The sequence below is a fragment of the Xiphophorus couchianus genome, chromosome 23, assembly GCF_001444195.1.
Source record: "Xiphophorus couchianus chromosome 23, X_couchianus-1.0, whole genome shotgun sequence".
NCBI classification, from domain to species: Eukaryota; Metazoa; Chordata; class Actinopteri; order Cyprinodontiformes; family Poeciliidae; genus Xiphophorus; species Xiphophorus couchianus.
Window position 1 is genome coordinate 18,830,917 of NC_040250.1, and position 27,241 is coordinate 18,858,157.

At 39.3% G+C, this 27,241-nt stretch overlaps 1 protein-coding gene across 2 annotated transcripts; it reads right to left on the minus strand.

The window, feature by feature from the left end:
• Positions 1-20: 20 nt before the first annotated feature.
• On the minus strand, positions 21-22,044 carry sh3rf2 (SH3 domain containing ring finger 2). Of its 2 annotated transcripts, none has more exons than XM_028009320.1 (11): positions 21,964-22,044; positions 21,040-21,445; positions 16,307-16,597; positions 14,408-14,503; positions 13,164-13,514; positions 3,101-3,222; positions 2,770-2,940; positions 1,856-2,127; positions 1,458-1,765; positions 1,072-1,376; positions 21-980 (listed from the first exon to the last, which is right to left on the minus strand). In XM_028009320.1, the coding sequence occupies exons 1-11, from the start codon at positions 22,023-22,025 to the stop codon at positions 800-802; spliced, it is 2,565 nt and encodes an 854-aa protein (XP_027865121.1). In that variant the 5' UTR covers positions 22,026-22,044; the 3' UTR covers positions 21-799. The 2 variants fall into 2 exon arrangements, with proteins under 2 accessions (XP_027865121.1, XP_027865122.1); XM_028009321.1 differs by lacking the exon at positions 21,964-22,044 and adding an exon at positions 21,731-21,957.
• Positions 22,045-27,241: the final 5,197 nt, after the last annotated feature.

Here is a 27,241-nt window from a genome sequence, read left to right on the forward strand (position 1 = left end):
AGAAGAAAGAAGCCAAACTGTTAGAGGTTCTGGAACTATACTTTATTAACACAAAAGCAGTACAGATAATTTACCTAATCTCTCTAAATATGTACAAATATAATATGTTTTCTTGGTGGGTTTTGACAAAGGCACTCACCATTGTGTAACAGATGAAGCAAGGAACCTGAAGTGGGTTTTTAGTGCAAAACTTGAATAATATCACGTGTTACAAACATGCGCACACATTATAGGACACAAAATACATCTGTGAAGACTTTACCCACGCTCTCACATCCACTCAGGTCCAAAGTAAAAACCTGTTATTTGATTGTCGTGCGGCAGGATTCGTTTTTGGACATAAACACTCGTTTTGTTCAGTTGATCTATTAAGTTATTTGGCAGTCAGGATAAAAATTAGGGGTGCACCAGTTTATCGGCCAGCCAATTTATCTGCGCCAATTTCCTTATTTTTGGGAGATTGGTGATTGGCTGGTACTTACATGTGAAACACATCTTATCCCCCAATCTTATCTACGTCAGCAAATATTTAAAAATCAGCCACTGTTCTCTTCTGCTCTGCTGTCAGAGAGGTTTGACTGATAGACCGGCCCACCAGGTTATGTCTGCACATTTGCAGTTAACAATAGTCACCCCACTGTTGCCAACTCAGCGACTTTCATGCTATATTTAGCAACATATCAGACAAAAGAAATTGGTGTCAGCCATAATTGGACTTTTTAAAGATCATAATCGGCAAGAAAACTGCAATCGGTGCATCCCTAATAGAAGTATCCATTAATTTAGCAGTAATACACAGTCAGCTGAGCCTCTCAAGGGCTTGGACAATAGTGTTGTGGAAAATGCCTGTTTGTCCGCTGCTCTCCTGCGTCAGGAGGACCCGTCCGTCAGGCCGAGGTCTGTGGACAAGGACCACCTCTCCTTGCAGCAGACTGAGCTCTGAGTCTGTCTGGGCTAAATGTGTTGTGGTCACTCTGTGCCTGGAAAACAAAACATTTCAAATAAAATAGATAAGTAATTGTTCAGGTCTGCCTCTACTTGGGTGAGTGAGGACTCCAAAGTGAAGTTTACCTGACGGGGCTGAACTGAGCGGACAAGGCTGACAGCGACGGCTGTGAGTTGAATGGTTTCTGCGGGTTAGAATTTGGATCAGAAACGGCCGTTTCAAAGCCCTTCCTAAGAACTGGACCTTTCCCGTCTTTGAGGAGGATCCCCGGTCCGTCTCTCCCCATGGTGAGAGAAGGGGCCCACACTTCTAAAGGCAGGGCCCCAGGACGACAGTTTGGGTGAACCTGAGACCCAGATGACCAAGAGGAGGTCCGATGTCTTGGAGGAGGAGACTCTTCATCCGTCAGGAACCGAACTGATTTTGGAGGCTTTGGAAATGCAAAGAAACATTTAACCTTCCCAAAAGCCTGAGAACTTGAAAACGAAGGCAAACATGAATCTGACATTACCTTGTCTATGCTGTTTTTCTGTGCGTCAGGTCTGACTAAAATCGACTGAGGTGCATTTGCAGCAGGCTGCCTGTGATGCTGAAATACTGCTTCATGTGAGGCACCACAGTCCCTGTCCTTCACAACCGCACCAGCAGAGAGCGCTGCTGGCTCAGTCATCCAGCCATAAGGTTTGGAGTTGGAGAATGGGAAGCTGCTGTTTCTCTTTCTCTGAAGAGCAGGTGAGTAGCCCGACGCTTGAACTTGTGCGAAAGGTTGCGAGTTGGACGGGATGTTATAAGAGGACACATGAGAGGGACGGTTTGAGGCTGAAATAAAATATAAAGAGTGCATTTTTGTTTAACAACTGCTTGACCAAGATAAAGCAGCCCATTATTAGAAACTGATTTCTCACTGACCTCTGGGGTTGAAAACACGTCTCACAGTGTCCCAACCTTGAGACGTCCCATAAAAGGACGGCTTAGCAGCTCCACTGGAGGACGCGGCGTGCTGTGCTCCATTTGGCACAGTTGACACCGGTCCTGTTGAGAATTTCGTTCCATCGCCACCCACCTTGTCGAGAGCAAGGACCACAGTGGGACTTTTTGCAGCGGTGGGTTTCTTCCCAGATACTGTGTTGTAATGCGATGATGCGTTAGCTGCTTTGGTCTCCAAAAGTCTGGCTGAGGTTCTGTAACAAAAACGCATGTCATTTTAAAAACAGTACTTTACCTTACAAGAGTATTCTCACATTTTTTCACACTTTAACCACAAACACAACTGTGTCTTATTGTGATTTTAAAGTGATGTGGTGGACCAGGGAACACGGGCCTTAAATAAATTGCAAAGAATGGTTTAGATCAAATCAAATCACATTCATGTTTTGAAACGGCCCAGTCAAAGTCCAGAACTAATGCCAACCAAGATGCCACAGTAAGAGTTGAAACGTGATATTCACAGAGCCTCTGCATCCAATTTGACCGAGCTGGGACACACCCTGATAGGTATGTAGCAGTAATTGCAGTGGAAGTTGGTTCTACAAAGCACTGACTCATGAGAACAAATGACCAAACAACTTATTTGAAAAATATTTTGCAAACCATGAATTCTTTTTCTCTCATGTCACAATTTGGCATTACTTTCTTAGTTCTTCAAGAGAGGTGTTTGGTTCTAATAAGCTGTGTATGAAGTTCTTCAATAATAAATTAGAGAGAGATCTTAAAATTGTTTCTTTTATTTATTTGGGTATTGAGTTCCATTGAGTTTGACCACATTTCTGAAATGTATGCATGACTGAAAGCCTCCTAGCTCGTATATAGATGCAGCCTCTCACCTGAGCACAGGGGTGATGTAGTTGCTAGGAAGAATGCCCACTTTCCCCGTTCGGAGCGACAGCCCACGCAGCCAGCCATCTTTGAACTTCCCGTACACGCCCACCATCTCTCCTTTCCTCAGCTCCAGTTCCTCCGGTCGTCGAGGTTTGTAGGAGTACAGGACAGCGCACCTGGAGGGGCACACCCATGGTTTGCTTAAGTTGTTACCACATTTTCATAGCCCATAAAATTTCACTCAAGCTTTTCTTATTATACCCTTAATACTTTCATTCTTGCACACACGATCATACATTATCATCTTAATAATGTTATGTTTTACAGATGACTCACACGCTGATCGAGAGCTGCTGCGTGGAGGAGTTTCTGCCGTCTGCAGAGGAGGAGGCCATTTGGGGGTTCATCAGAGCCATGGAGATTGTGGACGGGGTCTCACTGGTCATTTTCTTCTCACTCTGAAAGGCAATCCGATTTGAAATTATAATAAGAAACTGAAAGCATGATGCACAGCGCATTATGAAAGTACACATGTATAAGAGATGAGGGCACAGCTGCATTTCTGGGAATGTAATGTCTTTTTTTTTTTTAACAACATGAGTCAACAAGAGACCTGATGGTGGGTACGAATGGCGTCATTAAACCTCATCCTACATGCACTGTGACTTATACTGGGTGTAGCTTAATGGTAATTCATGCACCAGAACAGAAAAGAACAAAGTGGAAAATTTCTGTGCAAAACCTATTAGTACAGCTGATATTCGTTTGATCTGTCCGACGTAGACAGCTGATGTCTCATTGTGTCTCTCGGGGTATTTTAACAAATTCAGTACAGCTCTTATGATTGGGAAATTATGATTGCCAAGTTGTGAAGTTATTTTTACCCAGTAAGTCCTAGGATTTTATTTATTATGCACATAAATAAATAAAATAAATAAATACAGGAGCATGTATTTCTGTACCATGAGAAGCTGATGATATTATCTGAAAGGAAGTTCAAAAACTGACGCAAATGACTTTTGTGCTACACTGTTTTAAAGTAGGGGACTTTAAGCTTCATATTTCAAAATCGAGGTCTTAAACGGTAGCACAAAAATAAGCATTTATTCTAGATCAGAAGGGAAAATTATTCAAATATACCCAACGTTTCCAAATCACACAGCAGATTCTGAACTTTCATTACTCACCAAACAGAAATAACTACAAAATAAAAAAGCAGCATGCAAAGTACACCATGACTGCTTCCATTGGATTTAGAAAGAAAAGTAGTCGTCAGGTATTGCTACTTAAATCCATCAAACTGGGATGGGCTTTAAAAGCAAAATCACCCAAAGCCAGAAGAGGGTCATGCTTAAAAAGATGCACAAAATCTGACTCTGCAAGCCTCAGTTAGCAAGTTTATTGTTACAGTTCTTGACTGTAAAATTAAAGAGAGACAAAAGCAGTCTAGTTTGTCTGAAGAGCTGGTAACATGGTGGTGGAGAGATGAAGGTTTGGGTTTGTTTTGTAGCCACAGAATCTGGGCAACTTGCAGTCACTGAAACAACCATGAAACTCCTCTGTAGGCTTCAGCCTGAGCAAAACTGGTTGATGAAGAAGGAAAATCACAGATCTAAAGTATAAAAACTTTAGATCTCAAGCTGATTTGGTAACTGGAAGAATTTACTCTGTTTTTCTGTGAATGTAAATATGAAGCTTAGGGGAAACATTCACTCAAGAAGTTACGCATAAAACAGAAACTTTGAAAAATAATCCAATAATATTTGTCTTTCTTTTCCACCACGCAGCAACAAACTTAGCTTAATTGAACTTTAGTCAAACCAGCATTTAAGACATATAATTAAAAATTTTTTGCCATGTTGTCAACCAAAATGGTTGTAATGGTTAATCTGTTTCCTCTCTGGCACAGACTTTATAAAAAAGCTTTAACGACACAGCACAAGATATAAAAGTGTCTGGTGCAAACAAACAATATTTATTTTGCATAATAACAGAAGTACTTACTTAGCTAGAAAAAAGCTTTTGTAGAGAAAATTTGTTTATGACTTTAAACAAGAAATAAGATTGCGAGACTTCTCATAAAGTCTAAAAATGACAATAAAAAGCATAGTTTTTCTGCTATCCTAATGAGGTTTTGTTCATCATCTCTCCTCAATCTTTTACAGCTGCACAAGCCTGTGATCAGACACTTTGAAAGCAACAGCACATAACTTTTAAGTGGACAAAAATAAGCTGTGTTGCGAACAGCTAGCATCATAATCGCTCTGCTCCTTTACTTTCTCATCTGTCTGCGTAGCGTTTACGATTTGATGATTTACTCTTTGAAGTGCTTAAAGCCTTTTACTTTCAAATTGCTGATGCAACAACGATGCACATGCATAAAGCTATGTAGAATACACCATGAAATATAAATGAACGAAAGCTTGTTCAGAATAGTTAGTCTATGAACATAGTTTCTCTGTGTAAGGCTGAGAAGCTGGGAAACTTTTTCCAGGCTAGATGTCAGCCAGCTGTGAGTCAGCCATGGCGTTGTCGGTGAATGACAGGGAGTGACACGGCGGCGAGCCAGCCAACCGTTAAAGATCCAGTTCAGAGCTTAATCCCTCTTGTTAGAAGACTGATGATGGTTTTAACAAGGCTTTGACTAGACCTGTTTCTGCTTTTCCTTCCGCCACTGTCTCCTGCTCACATTATTTTAATACAGTCGCTACAAAGTGGGTGGAGAAACTTTCGTGCTGCCCTTTATCTTTTGTCATAACAGATATTTGGTACTATTTATAGCTTACCCCCACTCATCTTCTACTTAAAGCATTACTGCTGGCCTGTGGGCATTTTGTTTCCTAAATGCAGCTCGCATCAGGCTCTCAATTCACATTAAATCCTAAAAGCACAAAGTCCAAAATTATTAAGCTGTAGCGCAAGTTTCCAGGACTGGACACTTAAACAATTAAAATAATTTAATTAAATAATGTTAATTAAAATAGTAATGAGAAATGGCTGAGCTGTGAGAGAAAGTTAAGATACATAGTTTGTTCTACGTCATCCATCGTTCAGAGGAAAATGTTTTATATTTCTTCTTTCACATCCGTTACTCCATACACACAATTATACCCAAAACAATCATAACCATTATCGTATATGTAAACTCACAAGTTTGAGTTTACATATCCTTTCTAAGGCAGCAGAATCATTTCACAGTTTCTTACAATTATGCAAAACTCCTGTGCAAAAATTCTTCTGCAACATTATGCAACAACAACAACAAAAAAATACTTTTATCACCTCTTGAATTATTTAAATTCCTTCCAAATTGTTCAGTTTTTTTTCCCTCTGTGCTTAAAGTCTTACGCAAACATGAGGCGCTTTGAGTGTGAGGATATCAATATTCATCCTGTTCACACTAAAACTTTGGATAGAGTCACCATCGGCATAAATGTTTTACTGATTTGGGTCTTTAAGTGAATCATGCAAAATTATACATGCATGTTCAGATGTGTGGATATGTGGTTAAATGAACCTTAAGAAATTGTTCAGCAACCACAAGCTCACTGTAGTGGCAATTAAACCTAGGCATAAATCTGACTGTTTATTCAACCACAACTAGAACTGGTCATATTTATTCAAACTGGTTGATTCCTGAGTATTAACCAGGCTTTTAAGAGCAGCGCCCAAGTTTTCAACTGTGAGAAGGTCTGGGCTATTCCAAAATCTTACCAACTGCAGGCCTGACTCAAATGACAACTTTTCAGATGACATTTAAATGAGTCCGTAGAAACGTTTGGCCAGAACTACATGGGATTAAGGTTTGTTAAATGATATAATGTTTATTGTATGTGAAGGTAACACTTTAATAAAAACTAGACCTGAATTACATTCAACATAAAAATAGTAAATTCTGTTATTTTAATTCAGTATCAGGAGAAGGGTCAAGATGATCTGTTAGCTTATCGTATGTTACTGTTAGTTCTATTATTAACTTGGTTGGTTTAATTGGTTTAAAGTTACTTGTGGAATGAAACAGAGCATGTTTATCAAAGGTTTAATTAAATCAATGTAATCAAAATTGGCAATAATGGTTATATAATTAATTTGACAAACACAAAAAAAATGATCTGACCCAGCCCAGCAAAAAAGAAAAATATATATATATATATATGGATCAGCCCAGAGCCACCAAGTTTTAACATTGATATCTTAATTCTTTATTACATGACATATAACAAGCATTAATCAATTTATCCTTTGGAGCACCTATTTAGATTAAGTTTTAACTCAGATTAAGCTGGAAGGATGTTATGGTAAGGGCTACATGGGGTTAAGGTTATCCTTCAGGATGTTTATTTCTGAAACTCATGTCACCATCTTCTCTAAAATTGCTTCAAATCGTACTGTGTTTCACTTTGGCAGAGCAAAATCAAAGCTGTTTTGAATTTGCTGAACCCTCGGCTGCTCATGGTTGAAATAATAAATCTTTCTGAGGGTGCGTCACCAGGATAGATTTGTAATAAGGGTTTGTTCAAGATGTTCTGTGAGAACTTAAGCTGAACAGAGCGGCCTTTTGTCTTTGGCTCATCCTAACAAACTGCCATTAAGACACATGCTGTACTAATAAGTGAATAATGCTATACCAGTACTTTGTTTAAAGTCTTCAATTGTCAGAACTTTAATTTCTAATCGCCTCCAAGTTTACTGCCAGCTTGAATGTGGAAATGTATTTTATATTTTGTCAAGGGATAAATATTTTTCTTAAATGTGTCCCCTCATAAATGTAGCATGATATTTTGAACCCGACAACAAAGACATCAAAACTAGAAGCCTTAATGGTGAAAGAATCACTGCATGGCTGATCCCTATTGCTCCCATCTTGCATTTTATTTTCTGTTAATTTGTTGCAGAGTTTGTACTAACATATTGTAAACTTGTGTGGCAGTTCAAAACCGATTGCTCTTGAAAATGAGACCACATGTCTCAATGAGACGAGGGAGAAATAAAAGGCCAAAAAAAGCCTAAAAATGTTAATCTAAAAACAGGAACCAGACTGCACACTTATAAACTGAATGCAGCAAGCATTTTAAAAGAGATGTAGAAGAGAATACAACATGAACCAAGTTGTCATAAGATCCGCTTTTACAGAAACACAAATTAATAGTGAATGTTCAGCAATTATTAAGGACAAAACCAACTGTTCTCAAAACTATTTCATCCCAATTTCTATTTGAGACCCCTCAAAACAAACTGTCTCTTATCCACATATCTAAACCACACAATAAAGGTTTGACTTATCGTCTAAAAGACACGATCACCATAGTGACGCACGGTGGCAGTAGCATCATGCTGTGGGGATGCCTTTTTCCAGCAGGAACAAGGCCCATTTTTCCCCAATACTAGCTGTCACAACACAGTAACATTGTATGAATGAGCTTCCCATAATAACTAAACTAACTATAGCTCATCTGCTAATGAGCTAAAGGTGAGTACTTCAAATGCAGTATAGATAATGGGTATAATGTGCATCTATAATAAAATCACAGGAAATTGTAAAACCAATCCCAAAATAGACACACCCTGCTCAGTCTAAACAAAACTGGATTAGTGTAATCCATGGAGACAGTGTAACCCAGTCTGTGACTGAATGGAGACAGTCACAGACAGACATTTCAATAAAGAGAAAACAAATCCATAATATGATTCAGACTATAACTGCTGTCACTTGGTGCAGAGGAGGTGATGAAAAGTTGGGGGTGACATCAAATGTTGTCAGGGATGACTGAAACCTCTATGGTTTGCATGAGAGAGTAATGAGGAGTCCAGCTTTTTAGTGCTAACAAGTGGTTTGTGAGGTGTGATGCAGATACTTTCATTGAATGAGTGATAATACTCTGACTCATTTACATTAATGTGAAGGGACTCTGTGCAGAATTGTTTCAATTCAGCCACAACGTGCATGCTTAGTCTTTTACGGGTCATGACAAAACATTTCCATTGAACGTAAGTTCATCTTTAACAAAGTCCCCTCGAATCCCTCAACTCAAATAATTTTTAAGTCATTCACTTGCTGTCTTGCTGGTGAATGCAAGACAGCATTCACCAGCAATGCTGTCTTGCATTAGTTTCCATTGCTTTGGAACGGAAACTAGTGGCTGAATGACCTCCATCAGGATTTCCTGCTAGAAAGCAAAATATATGGCTTCATCAACTACAGCAAATCAAATGGGCCTTAAAAGTAACCAAGCAGTCTCATCCCATCACACTACCACCACTGACAGAGTGATGTTTTCTGAAATGTTGTCAGAATATCTAAATATTATCTGAACACAAGAACCAGTATTTGTGAAAACACGTCTGACAATAATGAAGTATTTTTAAGATGTCAGACAAAAAAACTTACAATCGTTTGACACGCTGACTGACCTGCTGTGCAGTTCGACAAAACAGTCACATATGCGATGAAAAAAACTGTCTGTGCGACAAATGTTGCATGTGTTAGACAACTCTTTGACCAAAGTCTGCATCTGCTTTGTAAGTCCAAGCATAGAGACTTTTAGTGACAGATGAGCACTAGACCATTTAGGATTTAAGCCTGTTTCCATGGTATTGCTTTCATCAACATGTCTCTGTGTTTCTATCAGCTGAGCAACTTCACGACACGGCACATTGCGCCACATCCAAGCTGACAGGATTGTGGCGATGAAGTGGGAGCAAAGCTCTGTTTGCTTAGCTGAACCAGCAATTACTGATCCGCACATAATGAAATGCAAATGAACATATTTCAGAGCTCCGTGCAGCAGAAGGTTCATAATAAGTCAAACAATATCCATATAAGACTACATTTTTAACTTTCCAAACTTACATTTGGAGAGTCATTTTAATTTGTGGGAGTTTTTGATAATGTAGGGATCCTAATTCAAAACAGAAGGTGCTGCTCCAAAAAGCAGAGACAGATTAAGATTACAGACATCATATAACATTTTGACTGATTTTTAAATATTATCTAAAACTCTAGGCTGTAATAAATAGTGTGCATCTGCATTTAAAGAGAATTAGTTGGACAAATTTAAGTAGCAAATATCTGAGGACCTACATGTTTGTTAAATATTTAGGACTGTCCCCAGTCCTAGTGCAAACTTGAATACACCCACTATTAAATAGATACAAATTGAGTACATTGTCATGCATGTTTCAGAAATGTCCTGCCTGACACACACCCACATATACCATTTTGGCAGCGGTTGTTCAAAAGTTTTTACAAACGCTGATAAGAACTGGAAAAACTGAGTTGGAGCACATGTCTCATCAGAAAATAAAAGTCCCTTCCTCAGATAATTTTGTTGTAAGAAACTGAAATTCCCCTGTTATAAATACATATGACATTAGAAACCAAAAGTCCCATTGAGAAAAGAAAATTCTAATTTGAAAAGGAATTCCATACCAGGTGAATAAGTACATCTGATATGGACTAAAATAGTTTGTGCTAAATGTAAGGCGTGATTCTGCTGTAAAACGGGAAGCCTGATCTTATATTGATTTTGTTTTACCTTTTCTATCTCCATCCTAAATTCTGCTCTTACGCAACCATGTTGATATTCACAATGATGAACGTCATTTCCCTGACAGTGGGAGGGATGCTGCCGCTCTCTCAGAAAGCAGAACCTGAGGTAAGAGGAGCCTGTCAGCTTTTCGGAGAAACCCCATCTCACCCCATCCCCAAGCTGGGCTCGGTCGCCTGGGCGGACCCAGCCTCGGCTTCAGGGACCCGGCCCTGACCGAGAGGCTAATGCCTGTCTGATGCCGACTGATGTAAAGGTGTTACCTGCTTCGTGAAGAGGAAGGAGGATAGTGTGGTCTGTTATGTAACCAACTTCACAAGTGACTCATCATCATCCTCATCATCATCAGTAGCAGCAGCATGAGCAAAATAAGCAGAGACACTGAGGGACACTCTAAGCCTCCCACTCTCCACATCATTCTCTCATTTGTCCACCTCCTTCCTTCTCCCTCTTGTGGATTGCCTTTTTGTGGGCTGCTTCTCTTCCCAGCTCAAAAACATTTTTCTTTACAAGTATTTTCTCTCACATTTTTTTCCCCTCTTCCTGCCTTACTTGTCCCATTTCCTCTATTTCTTATCACTCTTCTCAGGTATCCTCCACTTCCTTCCCCTCCTGGTTTCTTCAGCACAAATGAGATTTTTTTCCCCCTACTTTTTTTTATGCGCTGACACATGTAATTGCAGGTTAGAGCTCTGAAATCTGAGGTAATTCAAGGGAAACTATTATGTGAGGGGGTGGACCAGCAGATTATATTATCAAGGGTTTTCAGGTTTCAGTGCGACCGCTGCAGTCGGTGTAAACGCCTTGATGATCTACCATCTGGATATTCTGCTGTATTATTCCTTAAGATTGTAAAAACTTAAATGCAGCCTTTCATTTGAAATGCTAGTATTTATTTGAAATTTTGTAAACAAATAAAACTTAAACAGTAACTGTAACTTGTGTGGACGTTGTTATTTAAAGAACAAGACTCAGGATGGCAGAAGCCACTACTTAAATAGAATGGGACATATCAGCAAATAGCAGGAAACTAAAACAGTAATTTTACTCTGTTTTATTCTCTTGAAAAATTTGGTCATTAAGCAGGGTGGATTAGAAAAATACTGAAATCTCATAATTAAAGAAAGAGCCTGCTGTTAACTACACTAATCATGGCAAACATCTATATAAAGATGCTAAAGAGTCTAAATATGAACTCTGTTATGAGGTCAAGTTTTTAAGTATTATCGAAACCCTGTTTATGTGTAAACCTGTGTGACACTGAATGGTTTATAGGAGGTGATGTTGCTTCTGCTGCTACTCTGAATAATTAATGATTGATTATGACAGAAAGGCTGTTTGAAGTCGACAATGAAAATACATTTCTAACATGAACAATTAACATTCAATTAAGAGTTTTTTGTCTTCTGAAATATTAAGTTGGAAAATGTTAAATTCATTTTAAAATTTACGTCGGAGAAAAAAAATATTGTATTTCACTTTTTCCTATGCATACTCTGATTGTTAACTCATGAACTCTGACCTTAACTGAGCCAAGTGATGTCTGCAGTATTTGTTGTCTAGGTGATTCTGTGACTTCCTGGTTGAGTCACTAATGTAGTCTTTTGAGTATTTTTGGTAGGTCACAAACTTTAGAAGGTCAACAAGGTTAAGGTTTACAAATGACTTCGAAACCGTTCTCAAATTGAATCAGCTTTTTGTTTCTAATCTGGTCATAAACTCCTTCAAATCAGTTGCTTTTTGACAACTTTTAGTCAACGTCATGTTGTCAGACACATTCTGCCAAATTTAACTCAGTTATTTAGAGAAATGTAGTTTTCATTTTAAAATGAAATGAGAAGCATAACTGACTGTGGGAGATTTGGAATGTTTTTTTTTCTTTTATACAATTTTGGAAACAAAATTAAGGAAAACATATAGTTCCTTAATTGTCCTAATTTTCAGCATTGTACATTCTGAAGTATTCAAAAATAATTGTGTGAGCTTTAATATTTTCTGCAAATAACAAGCAGTAACTATTTTTAGTTAGTATGTATTTCTACAGGTACCTCAGTCAAATGTCTTTGAATACATTACTGTATTTACAGATTTTCAGTGATGCAAAAAGTCTGAACTTTTAGCTTTAAGCTACTGTTTTATTTTACTAGAAAACATTTTATTATAAAGATAGTCACATTTTCAGTTGATTCAGAAATTATTTCAAAAGCAATTGAAATTCTTAGTAAGAAATTGGTCAGAGCTTCATAAAATTGTTGACCAGAATTCAAACAAACCTCTGATCAGTCAATCTCTAACCTTTCTGTTGTATGATGCAGTTACATATTTAACACAAGACAGGTATTTTAAAAACATTTTTTCTTATCCTGTATCAAATGTCTCAATTTGTGCAAGACTCTGCTTGAGTTGATGGCAGAAAAAAGGACACAAGCTTACATATTCCCTGTTTGGCTGGAATTCAGCCTGGACTCTCCCCCTAGACTCAGATGATTAAATACCTTTTCAATGTTACAACCCACTCTCATCTTTCTTATCTTGCTCTTTTCCACATCTGTGTTCTCTTAAGAGCCTCTTAATCAAACCCTGCACGGGCAAACGCCCCTTTGTTATCCGCTCCTTGAGATCAGTGTTATTATTTCCCTCCCTGCATTCCTGAGGTCAACTTGATCTTTTTTATGACTCAAGCAAAACATCTCCATTATCCCATTGAAAATCGTCCGCACGCTTTTTGCCAACCACATGTTTTCTGTTCGGATAAATCCCTGACAAGAAAACAAAGTCAAACATGACTTAGCTCAGCAGTGATGCAAGTACAGCAGAAAGAAAAGGTGAAGAGCTTGCAGAGTTCGACTCACCTGTAACAGGTGTCTGTGGGAGTCAGAGCGCCGGCTGTTTCGCCGAGAGTTCACTCTGCGAGGGTAGGACTGGCTACGTGTTGCGGAGGGCACAGAGAAATGCTGCGGCTGACCCTGAGGGATGAAGCTGATGTTGGCGGGCGGCTGGAAGGAGCTGGCTGTGGGCTGCTTCCGCAAAGCATTGATGACGGGGGTCTTGGTTTGGACCTGAGGGACTCCGTAATGGGCAGAGCGGCTGGATGCGTCAGCGGCCTTGTCTTTGCCCCCGCTGCCGGACTGATGGTGAGGTTCTGCTGAGTCACTCCCGCTCCGGCCCTTTCCTTTAAGCAGCTTGGCAGATGCAGAGTTTGGCTGGAATAGTCAGAGAAGCGTAACTAAAAATCAGGATGAATTCATGCAACATCCTCTCCTACACGCTGCTAGTGCCTGACAACCTTCTGCTCCCACTGATCGGCAAAGCGGCTGTTTAAACACACCTACTTATCAAAAACTAGGTTCTCCCTTACAACTTGTTGTGCAGGCTGGCAGGCAGACAGGGTAAGTACGAGCCAATCAGCCAAGAAGGGCTGAGCGATGCTGAGAAAGGAGCAGACAGACAGACAGGCATAGCGGGGTTGATGCTGCTCCCTCGGCACTGTGATGTGCTGTTATGTCACCCAGGAAAGAGAAAGCATTACCGTGTCTTCATGCCTGGCTGCACGACGAGAGGAGAGACAGGCTAGGAGAGGAATAAAGTACAAGCAGAGGCTAAGATGGATGAAAGAGGAGGAGGCGAGGACGTGGGGACAAAAGCAGGTGCATGCGGAGATGTCTTAGTGACAAGAGGAGACTTTTGGAGAAAATCTAACCAGGAGCAGTGAACACACTGTAGGAGCAAATGCACTTTTCTCCAGCGTGGATGAAGTTAATTCCTTAAGACAGAAAGCACAGAGGAAAACAAATGACAGCCAGCAAGCTAAGCAAGCCCAGCAAACCCGAGTAAAGCACACAGTCACACACTAATGAGCAGCTGCAGACACAGCACAGCTTCACAGACGAGCCCTCTGCCTCAGCGCTTTGCAGCATAACAGTGACCTTTACTGATGAATCAACCATTTAACTGAAAAATAAGGCAGCATCCAGCCGCTGAGCTGTGTCCAGTCACATCTGGGACATGTTTTTTTTCACCGTCGAGGGCCGAGCATCTTAAAGCAGAACTAGTTGAAAAGTAGAGCGAGAAAAAAAAAAGAAGAAAAGAAGCTCACCTCTACAAACTGTCTGGGACAAATCCCAACTTTCTCCCCCAACTTTGCCTCGATCCAGTGTTCGTCCACTCGCCTGATGGCGGTCAGGATGTCTCCCTGCAAAGATCGGAAGTAAGTGAGAGACACATAGAGAGCAGAAGGAAAACATCAGGTGGTTGATAACAAGATGGAGCTCATCCCAGAGACTGAGCACTCTGCCCAGAAACTCTCAGAGTCCTGTGTTTCTGCTGCCGTATGTGACATCAGCTCGCTTTGTGTCTGCAGGCCTGGTGCTTTCTGTGGCCAACCACTTAAAAAAAAGGAAAAAGCCATTTGACCACCTCCATTAAAGAGAAAGGCCAGCTCAAGTGTGCTTTAGTGGAGAGCGCACAAGAAACCGAGGCCCTTATATAACAGCCTCAGAGATGCTTCAGGGTAAGTAACGACCAGTGCAGCAGAGGTCGGTGCCCTCAGCTCCATAAGTCTCAGTTTTGCCTATGTGAAAAACAGGCGAGCGAACAAAACGCAGTGACCATTATATAATGGTGCCACCGTGAACTTACTGTGCAGTACATTCATGATCGCACGTTGTTAGAGAGACTAATATGCTGAGGTCGTGAGTCAGCTATTTTCAAAACTGCTGACTCTTTATAAGTTTTCTAGAAAATCGTCATTATTACTAACATTGAGTAAAAAATTAAAGAGGCGCGAATGAATTAGTTGCTGATGTGGAGAGGACAATTTTCACCCTGATCGGCGCCGACAGCTGACCGCCCGGTTAGAAGCTCAAAGATCCGATCTGTATTTGACCAGCGGATACTCCACATCTGGCTATTTTTAGAATCAGCAATGTGTTCAAGTAAAGTCAAATGAGAAGAAGTTTTTAAAAAAAAGGGTTTACTAGGTCCATTCTGTCCTCTTTTTCTCTAATTGTGAAGACCTACTTAAAAGTAAGAAAACAAAAGCCAATCAATAATAATAATAAAGAAATGGCATCCAAATATAGATAACATCTACCAAAAAAACAAGAAAAATCAACCTCTAATAAGCTTCCTTCACAGCTCATGGCCTATTTTCATTCATCATTAGGAAAAGGATTTATTCAAGTTTCAACTCAATTAAACTTGTCTCAACACCAAGCAGCTGTGATTTACTTTAAGCATCAACCTATCAGTCCAAGTACCTAAAAAAAGATGCTTTAATACGGGATGAAGATTAATTTAAAGTCCGAACAAAGCACAAAACCTCTAAGGAAGGTGAAAACCTCCATTTCACCGCAAAGGGATTTGAAAGGTTCAGCAGGTTTTAGAGGGATCCTTCCAGACCTGCTAAACAGGTCTGCAGAACAAAAATACAGCACTAATGAAAAAACTGATATTTTCCTGCAATGAATGGGAGTGCTTGAAAATAAAGGCTACAAAATATCTTACTTCACTATGAAAGCAACGGCGTCAAAAGGGGGAAAAATGCTTAATCATAACTGTAAGATAAGCAAGAGATTAATAAAAATAAGGGACTGGAAAAATAACAAACTCTTAAAATTGTCCAAAGTTTTTTTTTTTTTTTTTTAGTGAAATCTACCGTAAGTTAGCCTAGCATCAACTTACATGACCACTGAAGCTCAGAGAACGGATGTTAAGATTTTCCTAAACGTGAACTGAAAATAAACTCCTCAAAAACTGTAAAAAGACAAATATAAAAGACTTTAAAATCTACTATTTGTGCAGTCTTTTACATTTGTGAGTGAGTGTATATTTCCCCTATTTGGTGATGCTGCACATTGGGTGACAAAAGTGTTTTGAATGCTGGTGGCAGGCTGGTCGAATGAAAACAGGAAAACTCCACTCTACGCACACTGACAACCGAAGGCGATGAACATGAGCTTTCCCTGCTGTGTTTGTGTTGCATTGAGTGGCAGACCTTAAGGAAGCTGAGATAATATTTGCTGTTTTCCACATCCATCTCTTCTGGGTTGAAGTCACAGAGCGCCCTGCAGAGAGGCTGCGGCAGGGCCTGCTGCAGGGGCTGCAGCTGAGGCGTCTGGCTGCCAGCCTGCAGCACGCTGAGAGACGCTCTGCTGCTGTCGCTGCTGTTTTCATAGTACCGCTTGTCCTCTGCTTTGTGGCTGGGAGGGACACTGCTAGCAGGTGTGAAGACCAGCTCCCCCGATACATCAGCCCGATGGTTGCTTGCTGACGATCTGAAGGCCGCCTGAGCAGTAGGAGAGAGTCAGACATCAGCGGATTCCTGTGACAACATTGCTTTTAAAGACCACGCACACTGAATTTGTCTGTAGGAAAAGTGTTCTGTCTTTTTAGGAGCTTGTTCATAAATGACATGAAACCACAAAATAAATTAGCTGTGTTGTCGTGACTCTGTCATGATCAAAGATTGCTGAATTGCGTTTCCCTTACGCAAACTTAAAGCCGTTTTTAAAATTCTACAAACCTGTAATTAATTTATTAAAATGCTTATTTAAAATTAAATGACAAAATAACCATGCATTTTACCAAATATATTATGAGATATGCAGAGCTTTAATGAAGTACATAGCTGTCTTAGAAAAACAGGTCAGGAAAAAGTTAATTAAGAAAAAAAATAGCAAGGGAGAGGGAAATAGCTCAGTTATGCTAGGTTGAAGTATTACAAGTATTAATAATTATTACTAAATCAGCAGTAATAATTAATATTTATATATTAATAATAGCTAAATATTATATATATATATAAGTCCCCAGTTGGGGACGAATGCTTCCCAGTCGGGGAAGGATTGAAAAGAAAAGTGTCAAAAAGATCGTACCCAGAAAAAGTGCTCTCGTCCTGAGAGCTACTGATGTCTGAATCGCTACCAGGAAGTAGATTGTTAAAAACTTTCTTCATACCTGTGGTAACCAAATATCCAAGGCCAAAACCCAGGGGAAAAACACGCCGACCAACATCTCTGGCATACTGAAAATGCTTGCAGGACACAGTGTTGAGGTTCGAAAAGCTGCTTGGACATGAACTGATGTTTTGAAGCACAAGCATTCATAACCTCATGAATAGAAGAGCTATGACCTCTTCTATGCATGTCATAGAAGAGGTCATAGGGTCAATGAACTACAATCCTTCACTGTAGTTCTGGGGGAATGTCTTGCTTCTGCTCGTTGCTATGGAAATGATTAGATCAGTTCTGCATGACCCAAACTATTGACCCTTTCCAACGAGTCACTTACTCATTTCGAGGCACCATGACGGACGTTGGAAGTGAGGAACAGGAGTATTGAACTGAGGGACTAAAATTGTTTTCCAAAGTTGTTTGGAGTCAGCGTGTTTTTTTTTATTTAAAAAAATATATATATTATTTTTTTTTTTTAAGAAGCAGGACTGCAAGCGTCTCTTCTGTGGTGAGCACTTTACTGGCAGGACAGAATTATTCCTGTAAGAAAGATGGTTTATAGTTTTTATAGTTGATGCACCGAACAGGGAACGCCAAAAATCAGACCGCTGGCTACAATGAGCCAGCAGTCTGTATTATAAGTGAATTATAAGCCTGGTGGCCCGCCAGGCTTATAATACACTGTGGGAAACTTTGCTGTATGTGTATACATATACATATATATATAAAAAGCCATGTAATTTTATTAAAAAATATGTTTGTATCGTGACAATATAATAAGAGACTGAAACTCTGTGAAAAAAAAAGAATGGAGTTTCTCTGCCTTCTCTCTATGTACCTGCTGTCATCTGCACAAAAAACAACCAATCAAAGCCAGGAGGAAGGTCTTAGTGCTGTCAAGCATCCCTATGTTCACGCTGCTCAGACTCTCACCCTTTCTTTCTGCTACACTACAGCTGGTTCACCACAAAGGAGTCTATCATAACTACTCAGACTAGTTAGCAGGCCACCGATGATAACGAATAAGCATTTTTTTTGAAACAGTGAGTTTTTTCTCCGCCTTTAGCACACTGAGCAGCACGCACATGAGGATGATTAACAGCGTTAAGACCTTTTTGATGAGGAGCAGTGCATTTATTAAGATGGATAAAGTAGCACTGAAAGGTCATGGAGGAGCTCAACCTTTTTACAGATTGTCTATCTCATATTATACTGTCCCGACAGGGACACTTTTAACAGATATGTAAAAAACATATTTTTGTAAATAATTACATACTGCAACTTTAAGGTCAAATATCCAGCAGGTTTAGAAATCAGTTAGTTTTTGAAATGCACTAAAAGCTACCAGTTACTGTTTATGCTATTTTTGTTTCTTTATTTAATCATGAATGTCAAGATAATAAAGATTAGTGTGTATGATTACTACTCAACCCCTTTTAGCCCGAGACTGCTATTAAAAATAAGTCACCTACTTAGTGAATAGTTTACTAGAGTGTAAGTCTTTAAGTATAAGTCCAGTGAAGGTCCCAGAGTGTGTTACAAAAACAAATCTTCTCACAATGTCATAATGTTCTGCAGATTAGACTCAGAAAAATTATGTTCACAGATGTTCTCTATCCAATGTGCTGAGCTTGAGCTAGTCTCTAAATATTTGCAGCTTTGACAAATTCTCAAATGCTCGCTACTCTTTTACACTTTTTATATACAAAAAACTTCAAATTTTCCAGTTATAAAATCTCAATAAAACACAAAGAAGTCTCTAGCTTTAACAAAGCGAAATGTGAAAAAAGCTTAGTATGTATGAATACTTCTGCACTGCACAGTAGTACTTACTTCATTCCAGAATGAAAAATTGAAGTTAAACAACTTCATGTAAAATGATACCTTCATGTCTAATCTGTAAAATGACCTGAGGTTCAATAACCTGAACTGAGCAGTGCCTTTTGAACTCTGCTTGAACTCATGATGGGGATTTTAAGTAAACCCTCAATTCCTAGGCAGAGCAAATGGAAGAAAGTAAGTCTTTTTCCCCCTTTAAGACAATACTTTTTCACAATAAGGTGGATGTCAAGCAAAAATGCATCTCAATTACCAACCTGCTTAGTATGTTCACAGAATGCCAGGTATAAATAATGTGGAAATTTGAAATGAGTTTCAAATAGATTAATAATTCTAAAATGTTTAATAATTTATTCTTTTTAAAAGCATAAAAAAAACAGAAAGTGTTGATTGTGAGAAAGTGCTCCGGCAGGAGTGAAATTTGAAACTTCATGACTGAATCACAGTTTATCTGACCCAGTCTTGCTGTTTCAATGCATTCCTTTTAGAGTTTTTCAATAACTTATGAGCACTTTGAGCCTGTGCACTGCACTGGCTTTCTCAGTGGAGACTTGTGTTTGAGAACAGGACTCAGGGGACGTGCAGGGGTTTGTGTTCGGCTCTTTGTCATGAGGGAAGTGAACCCTCAGCTCTGAGTTTACATGCACCTGAGAAACAGCAGCAGCATCCACACACAGGTCTGAGCGGACCGCCTTGCTCCAGGCCAAACGGAGCAGGGAATGCCATTTTAATGAGTTGGATTATGCTCTAGTGTGACTATTACAGAATTAATTCAACCGTTTCAGGCTGTAATGTGCATAAAAGACAAAAGACACCATAAAAATACCGTCACTGGAACCAAGTCACTGGGCAAGTAGCAACAACCGCCAGGAGATTTTTTTTGCTGTGTGCACTGAAACCTGTGTGCACTGAAACAGCATCATTGTTTCAAAATGCATCATTGTACTGTGAGAAATATTACCAATTAAACTGCAGCACTGCATTATCATTAAAAATGTGACAGTTTTTTCCCATGCTATCAGGCCAAACTCAACTTTTATGTTTTATTAAATGTCTTTTTACTGAAACTATCGAGAGCTCCGCAACCAAATGTGGATCTTTTGTGCCAAAGTAATTAGTTGGTCCTAATATCTTTGGAAGAAAAAATGTATTAAAACTAAGTGGCAATTTAAAGAGGAAAGGTAATAAAATATGTGACTTTAACAGCTTTTTTTAATCCGTTAAAAGACGTTAAAGTCACATATTTAACGCAATATTACGTTGTTCGAATTCTGTGTTCTTACAAACTACATGACTTGTTTCTCAGTTTTTCAAAAAACAAAAAAGGAAATTTCCATTGACAAATATGTTTTGCTCTGTGTCCTTAAAATAAGGATTACATTTTGGTTTTACAATAACACCAACTTATTTTACATTGTTTTATATAGTAGGAGTAATAGCACAAAGTTGTTGAGCCATGTTTTGCTTTCTTATTGTAGGCTATATGTCCGTATTTCGTTAGTTTTACCATTTTTCAAAGACATTTAATAAATAAATCTTACTTTAAATGTCCAATTCCTGTTTCAATACTGTTTTAAATTTGTCAGTATATTTACAAAACTTTGTAGTTACTAAGGTGGTACTTGTAATTAAAATGTTTGAGAACCTTTGCTCCGGACGGATCATTCCAGACATGATTTTGAAGATGATGAACGAAGGTAATGTAGTTTTTACTCACAGTAGAAAACAACCACAACAGGCACAGCCACTAATGTGTGTATCCTACCACCAAGCCACACCTAAAAATTTGCACAATGTTGTTCAAGTTTCTGCAGTTGTGAACATTATGGTCCACATACTTTCTGTAACACCTCATCTTTTAATGACATAATTGTTAAAAATAAAATAAAACCCCCAAAAGAAATGTAGAGCATATTGACTGGGGTCATGCACTGACCTCACTGTAACCTTGCCACTCTCTGCGTTGACCCTCCTGCTGCTGATCCTCAAACCTGCCCTTATCCACTGGCAATGCATAAAGGACCCTGTTTGGGCTTTTTCCAGGTCCTGACAGGCCCCGAAGCCCCTCCAGGAGCCGGACCAGCAGCAGGTTTTCCGGAAGCTCCTCCACTGTCCTGACAGGGACAGGAGCTCCACACTCCGGGCAGAACAGCTGGGACTGGGCCACCCCATGCCTCTGCAGACAGGACAAGCAGAAGGTGTGCTGGCAGGGCAACACCTTGGCAGAAGCATCCAGCCGCTCAAAACACAAGGGGCATTCCAGGAGGGATATCAGAGCCAGGTCCTCTGGTTCAAATGAGAACACGGATCCAGGTCCATTTGAAACACTGTAATCCACCATGCTGGAGAAACAGAAGTGACAGGAGACACGATAAACTACTTCAAATATTTCCATTACATAACATTAAGTTTTGAAGTTTAAATATATCACATGGTTGAGTTTAACAAGGCGGTTTCACTACATTAGGAGTTTACATCGTGTCAACACTGCGTGTGCACAGGTGTCCTATCGCCGCACCTGGCTGCACAGGTGAGACAACAACAGGAAATATACGAAAATATCCGTATTCCTCCAAACCAAAATGAAAAACAAACAACAACAAAAACAACCTTTAACTCTTACTTACACGCTCATCTACGGCCTGTCACGGTGATTTCCCCCCTGAACTCCGCTTTTAAAAAAGGCGTAAGTTTTTCCGCGGCGGTCGACATGTGTGAACCCGGACGAGGAGGAGGCGGCGACGGCGGTGGAGCGGCTCTCTGCCCCGGGGAGGGAAGGAGGAGCACCCCCGCGTCACATAAACACCGACAGCTCACCTCCTGTCTACAGTTTGGTTATACGTGTCAACACGAAACCCACCTGTGGAGCTTCTGGCCGAAACGAGCCGGCGAAGAGAGAAATGTCTCTACAGGCAGACTCATTCTTCAGGAACTGTGTCGGATTTCAGTCATGACGAGCTCAGTTAACCCTTGCACTGTAAAAAGAAATTGTACAGGGTTTAAAATATTAGCCATTTAAACGGTCTAAACTCGAACCACGAAAACTGAATGAAAACTCTAGATTATAAATTTTATTTCTCAAGCATGAACTCAAAGACTTTGAACCAGCTTACTAGAGGAAGGTATACCTGTACCTTTAAATTTAATTGAGGAACCTTCTAGAGATGAAATGCGTCTAGGATCATTTTTGTTGGCCCATACTTTTTTTTACTTTTGTGTGACTGACTTTTTTTTTTTAAAGGAAACTACTCTCACTTTTTCAGCTACTCTATTATTATGTTGACTGATGTGAGCCAAACATGCACACACCCTCACCCACATATTATGCTAAAATTATATTGGCCGTTTGAACAAAGCCTACCTGGTTGCATTTTTATTTCCTATCTGCTGAGTCTGCAGTGGCATTTGAAGGTCAAGGTCGTGGACAACATGCAGTAAATTGTCCCTGGAAGTGCAGCCAAGACCAAAAACATGATGATTTATCTTTGGTATTTAAGATTGGAAAGCATCCTTATCATCACCCTAATCTTTGGCTCCTTCCACAAATTCTCAATCAGATTGAAGTCAAAACCCTACCGTTTCTATTCAAAATAAACATGTTGGAAAAATAAAACAACCTTAATCTGGGCATCAGGCGTACGAATTATATAAAGCATAATTAGTTTGCTATGTTCAAAACTTACATATGTTACCTAAAGCAGCTATTAATTTGGACAGCTTTATGCTTCAAGTGATAAGCAGCTTTGTGCGCCTTGCGCAACAATTGTTTGTTTTATTGTTTGTTTCTTCCTTGCAAAATGTTATTTATTTTTACTCATCTTTATAAATTTATCATAATCTTTATAAATTTATAATTAATTTATAATGTAATGATGTTACAATAAATCAGGCACTCAGTACTAGATCAGCTTTTACATAAAACACTTTTCCTCTTGGTCATTTTTTTTTTTGATGACTGCTCTTGTGCAGCACCTGGACACATACTGGCAAAACAAAGGTCAGAGGTCAGAGGCTGCGGTCGCCTTGCACATTGGAAAATTAAAATTTGCGGGGCATTCAAGTGCCATTCCCATTCAGGAAAAATGATACTTAAATGTGTTCATGTTAAGAAACTGCACTGTTTGAAAACAGTAACGTTCAGCAATGGTTACATTGTAAAAACATTCTCCATTTCCTTTGGTAAGAGATACTATCAGAATATTTTTATATATTTACTGAAAACATTGGTTTTGTCAACGTTATTCTCAGTTGTCCTGAGTTGTGTCTAGAGCAGGGGTGGGCAACTCCAGGCCTCGAGGGCCGGACTCCTGCAACTTTTAGATGCATCTCTACTTCAACACACCTGAGTCAAATAATGAGGTCATTAGCAGGACTCTGGAGAACCTGACTGCACTTGGGAGGTGATTCAGCTGCTGGATTCAAGTGTGTTGGACCAGGGAGACTTGCAAGAGTTGCAGGACACCGGCCCTCGAGGACCAGGATTGCCCACCCCTGGTCTAGAGTGATTGCTGCATTTATATTTTGTGGTGTTTAGTAAAGGTTAAGAAGTGTCATAAGTCTTGAAGCTGTTAAGGTGTCTGTGGTGAGGCAAGAATTTCAATTTGTACCTCAGTTTTGCCCACACTGATCAAATAAACTGTTTCTTACCATAATTAACCAATTTAATTGGTATAACACATTCCATTTGGCTAGATTTTGAATAATATTATCAAGTAGATATGATGTAAAGCTTAACGGCTGTAAATTAGTTAAATAGCAATGACTTGCAAAAACGATGCTGGCAACTCCTAAGATGATGTTATTGGTTTAATTTATGAAACAAATTAGTTACATTCTTACTATCATGGTCTTATATTGGCTCAGACTGTAGACATTCATCAAAGTATTATTTTATTAATAAATTGGAAATGAAAACAACTGAAAAATCTGTTTTTAAGAAAGTATGCAGTCAAAATTTCTCAATGAAGAATATGTTTCCACAACATAAGCTTACATCAGTCATTACTAAACACACTTAATTGATAAAGTGTACTTTTATAACTATTATTGATTGTTTTTGTGTGGTTTGGACTTTGAGTTTATGTATCTATACAGTTTCACAGTTACAGTGACTAATGCACACAAAATGTCAGTTCTCAGACAATGACATGCAAACCTTCTCCCTGACAACAGAAGCTAAAATGGTGCTCACTGGCAACCACTGCTTCAAGTTCAGCTTGGTAGCAAGTTTGCTACCAATGACTTAAACATCAATGTTGTTGCTACGGTAGCTGAAGCATGAAATGCTGCTGAAATAGTAACAAAATGTTGAAATCAAATCAATCAAGACGGCATGGGAACTGTTTTCCTAACAACCACTGTTTCTTAGCAAAGAATCGTAGCTGCCAGGAAGTTATGTTCAAAGTTTTAGGAATCGAGGAGGGCAAAGTTTTTAATGCATACTTTTTCTGTTTTCTAACATGGATTTTGTTGTTGCAGCATAATCTTAGTAAGTTGTGGGTGTTGCTGTTGTATTATTTGATGTATAAATGAACCATTCCTGTCTAGACTGAGCAAACCATCTGGATGGAGCAGCAGAGGGGAGGATCCCTACCCTCCTCAGGGGAGGCTAACTACCAGGTTGGGAGCAGCGGGAGGCCAGCACCACAGGAGAGCTGGAGGCTCTGAAAGAGTCAGAAGGAAGAGGCAAGTGAAAGCAGAGCATGTAGCAGCAGAAGAAGAAAGGCAGCAGTAGTGATGCCAATCTTGGCTGGGAGAAATGAAAGATCTCAGGGAGCAAGCAGAGTCCAGATTCAGAAATGGCCGCCGTGTATTTTCCACCCTCCCTTGGACCAAGCGGACCTGGACTCCTTGAATGCTAAGAATGTTTAACCTAAATCATGATTTTAATTTTTTAAATAACTTTTTGTGGGTTTTAGTTTCTTTCTTTCTTACAGTGATAAATCTTTTAATTTATCACTTTGAATTTAATACAGTACCTTTTCACCCCATTCTTAAAAGAACTGGGTCACACCATTGCTAAGCTAAAGGTGGATATAAACAGAAATTTTTGCTCCAACACAGTCATGAAGCAGCTCTTAACTTGTACTAAGTTGATATATTTATTCATAATACAGCCTTTGATATTGTCTGGAGTCTGGACACAGCACACAGTAATCGAGACCAATGCTTAACCAGTGAACTAACAGCTTGGTTTAAATTATTAGAAAAATGTTCAGGCCAGACTTGTTACAAAAAAAATGTAGCTAATGTTGTTAGAATTTAATCATGACTAAAGTTACATTTAAACACTAATACATTTGAATACAATGGGTATTATTTTAATGACTAGTATTTAATACCATCCAGATACATTTATAGTAAAGAGCGAGGCTGAATTTGAGCTAGATGCAAGGATTTTAGTTTAAGTTCAGTGACACTTTCAGTGCGAATGTCAAATTGACCAAAAAGTCAAGTCAAGTTTATTTGTGCAGCACATTTCAGCAAAAAGCAGTTTGAGTGCTTTACATGATAAAAACATAATACAGTCATCAAATTTTAAACAAGCAAAAAGCATAAAATTTTGTCAAACGTCATCATCAAATATACTGATTCATGTTCAAGGCAGTATTAATCACAGACAGTTTTAAGCAGGTGGGGTTTTAGGCCTTGATTTAAAGGAATGTTCAGTGTTTCAGCTGTTTTGGAGGTTTCTGGAAGTTTGTTCCAGATTTGTAGAGCATGAAAACTGAATTCTGCTTGGTTTTGGTTCTGGGGAGGCAGAGTAGACTCTATGCCATAAAATCACTTTAAAGTCTATTTTTTGAGCTAATGGGCACCCCAGTGTAAAGACTTTAGAACTGGGGTAATGTGCTCAGTTTTTATGGATCTTTTGAGCGTTCTGGATCAGATGCAGCTGACTGACCTTAAGGAAACTCAATCAGAAATAGAGTAAATTGATTGAATTTATTTTATTGACTTTTTAGTTGTTAAATTTATACAACACCTGCTGAATACAATCTAAACCATTCAAAAGTGTAAAATGCAGTTGCACTGGTTTTGCTAGTTAAATTCCAACAGTTTGTTTTGTGAGTGCAGCAGCTCCTTGAAATGATTGCGACATGATGTTGATAAGAAAACTTTCACTGTCCAGTAACTCTGACAGTACAAGACAAATTTTTTCGTTATCCTGGAGGAATTTATCAGTTATAATTCAAAGAAGTAGAAGAGACATTCAAATTTTGTGTTTAATTTACTTAAAAAGTAAATGATGTTGCTTAGAGTAGTTTGATAGTTGTTTTATTCAAATGATCATTAAAGCCATCTTTACATCATTACAGACTTTAAAAAAATAAAAAAGATAAAAGTTACCCAATGACAGCACTCACATGTGACACATTGGCGCCCTCTACTGGGGCATTCACTGATCTGCCGCTTTCCAAACAAATCTCAAGTGGAGAGTCAGAAATCAAAGCTGACCTCTTCCAGCACTTCTTTATCCTCTAACACCGTATTTAAGTTTTAGTTTCACTTGAAGACAGTTCACAAAGACAGAGGGACGTCCACTACTTTTAGTCCTTTGTTTGAATTCAGCTGTTTTTATTGTTTTCCTTTGGATTTCCGGTTGCACACTTCAAACCCCAAAACGGCAGTCTTGAGTCCCAGGGTTAAATAATTTATCCGTGCCGGCTAGGCACCGTAGTTTCAGAACATCGGCTTGAATTTTTCAAACAAACATGAATCTTTCATGTTTTTCTTCACGTCAGCAGAACTGGGGGAATTCTAAAAATGTACATATGGCTTTTACATCAAGTCTGAGAGCAACAGAGATGACTTATTCAAATGTTCACATCAGCTCTGGAACAGGACATTCCTCCTCCTCCGTCCAGGCCTCCCTCAGCGACTGCTGATTTAAGCTTTTAAAATATTTTTCCACACTGAAACTCAGTATAATGTCTTCCTGTGGAGCGAATTGATTCTCTGTCTTCCTTTCAGCGGTAAAGAGGGGGCAGAAAATGGTCTTTCAGAGGAGGTGTGTGAATAAGTGCTTATCAGCTCCTCACAGTCCGACGGTCAGGCTGGCCTCCGCAGGGAAAGCCCTGTGTGCCGTTGGGTGAAGAAACAGGTCTGATGTCTCTGATATGATGCCTATATGGTGC

Excerpts from the sequence above, each read along its gene's own strand:
- sh3rf2 (XM_028009320.1), bottom strand. The coding sequence starts at position 22,025 with ATGAGTCTGCCTGTAGAGACATTTCTCTCTTCGCCGGCTCGTTTCGGC. Across the intron at positions 1,377-1,457 it reads AGAAAAACAGCATAGACAAG|CCTCCAAAATCAGTTCGGTT; the intron begins GTAATGTCAGAT and ends GCATTTCCAAAG. Across the intron at positions 981-1,071 it reads GCTCAGTTCAGCCCCGTCAG|GCACAGAGTGACCACAACAC; the intron begins GTAAACTTCACT and ends TTTGTTTTCCAG.